This window comes from Borostomias antarcticus (assembly GCF_949987555.1).
Source record: "Borostomias antarcticus genome assembly, contig: scaffold_1204, whole genome shotgun sequence".
Taxonomy (NCBI): Eukaryota; Metazoa; Chordata; class Actinopteri; order Stomiiformes; family Stomiidae; genus Borostomias; species Borostomias antarcticus.
Window position 1 is genome coordinate 2,501 of NW_028176727.1, and position 6,395 is coordinate 8,895.

At 46.1% G+C, this 6,395-nt stretch overlaps 1 protein-coding gene across 1 annotated transcript in view; it reads right to left on the bottom strand.

Annotated features, from left to right (window-relative positions):
* Positions 1 to 4,956, bottom strand: part of LOC311328178 (85/88 kDa calcium-independent phospholipase A2-like) — a gene marked incomplete at its 3' end in the record, with an annotated part of 7,447 nt that extends 2,491 nt beyond the window's left edge. Inside the window, exons 1-4 of the mRNA XM_084462188.1 lie at positions 4,902 to 4,956; positions 3,883 to 4,101; positions 3,368 to 3,577; positions 581 to 761 (exon numbers count right to left, since the gene is read on the bottom strand). Coding sequence (XP_084318314.1) covers positions 581 to 761; positions 3,368 to 3,577; positions 3,883 to 4,091 — 600 coding nt within the window. The remainder of the gene's footprint in view (positions 1 to 580; positions 762 to 3,367; positions 3,578 to 3,882; positions 4,102 to 4,901) is intronic.
* Positions 4,957 to 6,395: the final 1,439 nt, after the last annotated feature.

Below are 6,395 nucleotides of genomic sequence, written 5' to 3' on the forward strand. Positions count from 1 at the left end.
ACTACACCTATTACTGTATATAAACACATTACACCTATTACTGTATATAAACACATTACACCTATTACTGTATATAAACACATTACACCTATTACTGTATATAAACACACTACACCTATTACTGTATATAAACATATTACACCTATTACTGTATATAAACACACTACACCTATTACTGTATATAAACAGACTACACCTATTACTGTATATAAACACATTACACCTATTACTGTATATAAACACACTACACCTATTACTGTATATAAACACACTACACCTATTACTGTATATAAGCACACTACACCATTTACTGTATATAAACACACTACACCATTTACTGTATATAAACACATTACACCTATTACTGTATATAAACATATTACACCTATTACTGTATATAAACATATTACACCTATTACTGTATATAAACACACAGACAGACATGTAAGCAAATAGACACACTAACAAGATAACGGTGAAAATAATCATGATAATAAAAGTGAAAAAAAGAGAAAGAAATCTACCTATCCTCCCCCCCCCCTCCCTCCCTCCCCCCCACCCTCCCCCCTCCCTCCCCTACCTGTATGATGGCGGCGGAGTCCTGCTTGGCGGCGCAGTGCATGGGCGTCTCTCCGTTCTTGTCCTTGACGTCGGTGCGCGCCTGGCTCTCCTCCAGCAGCTCCGTCACGCACGCCACGCTGCCCCGCTCGCACGCCAGGTGCAGCGGCGTCTGGCCCGCCCCGTCACGGGCGTTGATCTGACTGGAGGAGCGGTGGGTTGGGAAAACGACGGGTTGAATTCTGTCTGCTAATAGCTGGGGGGGTGCGTTTGATTTATGTCATCCATCACAATGGGACCAGTGGGGGAGTACCCAGAGTGATAAATCAACACTCCTGCAGTGTGAAGTAGAAGACTTATTATAAACGCTGAGCAGATATCACTCTTAGGGCGTATTCACATGTTAGTGCACCATTGATGTGCACCAAAAGCGAAAGTGATACTTTGTTAATCTCTCAGCTACTGCGGTTCGCTTTCACACAGCACTTTCTTTACTCTGGTCCAAATGAAGCACCACAAGTCACATGAAAAGGCTCAGTGCTGTCATTGGTCAATATCTTTCTGGGGGCGGGTGCAAGAGCGTCATGGAAAAACTCCCGTGAAGAAAGAATTTATAATGTGCACAAGGTAGTTGCGTCGGTCCGAGGTCGCGCGCTTTCACGCCATAACTGGTGCGCACGAGAATTCGGTTGAAGCCGCTCCGAGACCACCCCTTCTGGAGACCACCCCTTCACACAGGCCTAAACGAAGCGCTCTCGGGCCCAAAGCTCGTTTGGTGCACACTAACTAGTGTCTGTGTGAATACACCCTTATTTATGTATGCATGTATGCATGTATGTATGTATGTATGTATGCATGTATGTATGTATGCATGTCAGAAAATCGGTACCAGTCAATGTGTCCGGGAAGACTTTTCCGGACAAACTGGAAAAATTCTGGTCATTATATTATAATATAATATTAGGCCTATTATAGGTGTTTGTCGCGGTGATTGGCCGTTGTGTAGCTTATATATGCCATTTATTGTCTTATTTTGCATCCGTATGATTAAATGTGTGATAGTCTGTCATGATTCCGTGCGCTAGGCCTATATGTAATTGCACAGCCACAAAAAAAGTCACCTTTGAATTGCGACCGTAGGCTAGAACATGAATGTTTATTTCAATTGCATGAATCGGATTTGAGGATGTAGGCTAATTGGTTTGGGATTCGCGACAGTAATATGTGTTTATTAATTTCTCTTTCCAGTTTTAGCCTACCCTTTTTATCAATAAAACAGCGTCGTTATAACCACGGACATCGCAGTAGGCTATGAGGATGAGGAGGACATAACTGTTGAGAAACAACTGATAGGCGGGCTGGGCTAAATAAAGAAATGCCACAATGCATGTCTAGATATAGAACATTTTTATTTAAAAGTGCAAGAGGTTAGGCAATATGTAGGCTTATCGGAACATTTTAATTTAAGGCCTACGGCTGCGCTGGTTGGAATTCATAGGCTAGGCCTATAGTCTAATTTCAGCCTTTTATCAGATAGGCTAAAATAGAACAAAACTAGAACAAAACTCTTTGAAAATAAATATAGCCTCCTTAAATAAAGTGTACGAACTTACAACGTGCATAGGCTAATTTCCATTCGATATTAGGCCTATGCATTTTCACCTCAAGCTCCGTACCTCGATCGGGCTCCCTCTCGCTTGCTATAGTGGCCCGTTAGCCTATAGGCAGGTTTATCTATGGTGGCCCGCTAGCCTATAGACAGGTTTATCTATGGTGGCCCGCTAGCCTATAGGCAGGTTTATCTATGGTGGCCCACTAGCCTATAGACAGGTTTATCTATGGTGGCCCACTAGCCTATAGACAGGTTTATCTATGGTGGCCCACTAGCCTATAGGCAGGTTTATCTATGGTGGCCCACTAGCCTATAGACAGGTTTATCTATGGTGGCCCACTAGCCTATAGACAGGTTTATCTATGGTGGCCCGCTAGCCTATAGGCAGGTTTATCTATGGTGGCCCGCTAGCCTATAGGCAGGTTTATCTATGGTGGCCCGCTAGCCTATAGGCAGGTTTATAGGCTGTTTTTTCATCGCATAGACACTAGCCGACACATTAACGGAACAAAATGAATAGGCCTATTCGTTTTTTTATATTCAAAAGGAATCTGAATATATGGAAATTTAATTTGAGCCTATTGTAGGACTAATACAATTAGGGGGAATTATTGTGTCCGGACATTATGACCGGAGAGATTTTAATATCGGACTTAGACAGATTTTTCTGGACAAAAAACGGTAATTACCGGCTAACGTAAACCCTGATGTATGTATGCAGGTATGTATGTATGTATGTACGTACGTATGTACGTATGTATTTATAGAGTGCCTAAGTGGAAGCTAGCTGAGATTACACTCGCCAAAACCTTGTAAAGCCGATCTCGCATGCCAGCTCTTACAGAACTGACTAACTCTTCATTCGCATGCCTGCAGCTCTCAACATGGCCGGACTAATAGTGATTTGACTAATAGTGATAGTGACCTCTTTTAACCATTTTGTACTCGTTCTGGAATTGCTTTACAATCTTGTGAAAAACCGGGACTTTCTTGACTTGCAAAATTCTGTTTTAAATTGACGAAGATCATATGTGATGGTCATGACTCAATTCGATCGAGAAATTATTTGTTTATCGCCGTTCGCTACCGTACATATTCTTTTCCGAAATTAGGTCCCATGGGACGGCTCTTCCTGCTTCCGCTCAGGCACTCTTATTTTGGGGGTAAAAGCACCGGCTTTGGAAACGTCTGTCTCACCTCTGGACGTAGTTGTGTTTCAGACACTCCCTCAGGCCCGTATCCACGGCGATATGGGCGGAGCTCCAGTCCGGATGGTTGCGGAGGCAGTCAACGATTGGCTGGGCTGTCTCGGCCTTCAGAGGGAGGGTCTCGTAGAAGGGGCGGAGTTTGAGGGCATACTGGGGGAACCAGTTCATGGCGTCCTCTTCTGACGCCACCTGGAACAGCCTGGAGGAGGAAGAGGAGGAGGAGGAGGAGGGGGGGGGAGGAGGAGGAGGAACAGGGATCATTCAATGGTCACCTGACCCATGACCTCAGATTGGCCCTGTTGTTTGATGAGAGGCCGCTAGACAGAATTCCTGGTTTATATGAGATAAAGACTCATCTGTCAATATCCACTGCACTCTCTCTGTGTAAAGTTCAACAAGACGACTGTTCATCTTTAATACACTTGTGACCCCTATTCAAATCTTTTTAAACGCCGTCAAAAAACAAACAAACTACATTACCCACAAACCCCCCTCGCCCCTCACCTCAGGGCCATATTGGGGGTGTTGGGGCACATCAGCAGGCAGTCCCATGACTGGCAGGTGGGGTTTCTGTAAAGCACCATGCGGCCGTCTTCCCTTAGGCGGACCGTCCCCCGGACGCTGTAGTCTGACAGCGGCGCGTCCCGGACCCGGTAGGGGCTGGAGAAGAGGTTGGACGAGACCGTGTCCAGGAGGCGCCCCAGAAACTGCATGGTTGATCACCTGGTTGGGGGAAGAGAAGTGAGAAGTGAGAGAGGGACAGAGAGAGAGAGAGAGAGAGAGAGAGAGAGAGAGAGAAATTAAGTGAAGACACATTCAAGGTGCTGTCATTGCACTATATGGACAAAGGTCAACCAGGACACTCCAATACATTTCTCCAAACAGCTTGAGCAAGAAGGAGCATGTCTGTGTACAAAAGTCGACATCGACCTGTTAATCATAGGTATTGACTCGACTGTAACGTTTAGCCATCCGTGCAACAGGGATGCAATTAGCAAGCTCCCAGTGTCTAACGTAGCATCAGAAACCATGATACGTCTTTTATACGTCTTATTTGTCTTTTTCGGACGTCCAAAGACATCCAATTAGGAGCCAGAATGAATGTTTTTTTTTAACGTTCAGATATTGGACCCGTTCTGCACGTCCACAGACGTCTTAGAGGGGTCCAAGCCAGAGGTTTGAATATTGAGGGGTCCAGCAGACGTACAAACGGGGTTCAGGACCGACGGACGTTATTAAGACGTGATCTGAACGTCTCCCTGACGTTGCGTGTTTGCTGGGTTAGTATGTGGCTTGTCGTTTGTCACGGTTTGCATTTGGAAGTGATGCGGTCAAAAGTAGTCCGTCAGCGATGTTCAAGCTAAACCAGACTCCATTCAGGACACATCGAAATTGTAGCTACAGTCAGTTACGTTACAGTACAGCTGTAATGTGTTCAATACGCTGTTCAGTTGGTGTAATTCATTGTTTTATCATTGTTGTAATGCCCTTAGAAGTGGATTAACGCTCCGTCGTATACTTACCTTACCTACGACGATATGACAGTCGACTTTTGACAGCTCAACATCAACAGTCGGGTGCAACTTCAACCAACCTTGCTACAGAGTTTGAGTGGCGTGAGCTACGCCAATCAGCTTCCACGGTGTAGACGACCTGGTACACATGAACCAATGAGGGGATGGCAGGCGTTATAGGCGGGATAAGGTGATTAGCTACAGATAGGCTGCAGCTATAGATCAGTCTTATTCTCCCACTGAGCAAAGACACGTCTAAAAGACGTATTTTAAACGTCTTTTTTTGACTTTTTCGGACGTCCAAAGACATCCAATTAGGAGCCAGAATGATTATTTTTTTTTTACGTTCAGATATTGAACCCGTTTTGCACGTCCACAGACGTCTTAGAGGGGTCCAAGCCAGACGTGTGAATATTGAGGGGTCCAGCAGACGAACAAACGGGGTTCAGGACAGACGGACGTTATTAAGACGTTAATAACGTTGCGTGTTTGCTATGGCCTCGACCAAGAGTGTGTATTACTGAGGCTCAAAATATTGGTTCATTTTCAGTAAGCCGCACTTTAAGTGTTGTGTTGTTTATATAAAGTAATGAGTAATTTAAATTAATTTAAACCAATCTTTCGTTTCAACTTCAAAAACGTTTTACTACACTGGGTCTGGATATACGTCCTGGCCAAAGGGAATCATAAACCCTTTAATAAGGTTGGGCAATAAAAGTTTGCGTCTTTTCATGGATTGTTTGGGTTCTGTTCTCTCGAGCGGTGGGCATCCTCTCGTGGCCCTTTATCGTTGCTAGGACGACTGAGGGTGACCTGGGGCACGTGATAGACCCCTCTCTCTCTCTCTCTCTCTCTCTCTCCTTCCCTCGCTCGCTCTCTCTCCTTCCCTCGCTCTCTCTCTCTCTCTCCTTCCCTCGCTCTCTCTCTCTCTCTCTCTCTCTCTCCTTCCCTCCCTCGCTCTCTCTCTCTCTCCTTCCCTCGCTCTCCCTCTCTCTCTCTCCTTCCCTCGCTCTCTCTCTCTCTCTCTCCTTCCCTCGCTCTCTCTCTCTCTCTCTCTCCTTCCCTCGCTCTCCCTCTCTCTCTCTCCTTCCCTCTCTCTCTCTCTCCTTCCCTCTCTCTCTCTCTCTCTCTCTCCTTCCCTCGCTCTCTCTCTCTCCTTCCCTCGCTCTCTCTCTCCTTCTCTCTCTCTCTCTCTCCTTCCCTCGCTCTCTCTCTCTCCTTCCCTCGCTCTCTCTCTCTCTCTCTCTCTCTCTCTCTCCTTCCCTCGCTCTCTCTCTCTCTCTCTCCTTCCCTCGCTTGCTCTCTCTCTCTTTCTCTCTCCCTCTCTCTCTCTCTCTCTCTCTCTCTCCCCTCTCTCTCTCTCTCTCTCTCTCTCTCTCCTCCCCCCCTCCCTCCTTCCCCCTGCTTCTCTTGCTCCAGGCAGTGCTGTCTGCGACCGCTGTGACAGATTTGGGGAGAGGAGTGGACTACCCGCAGCATCTGGAGAGAGAGAGAGAGAGAGGG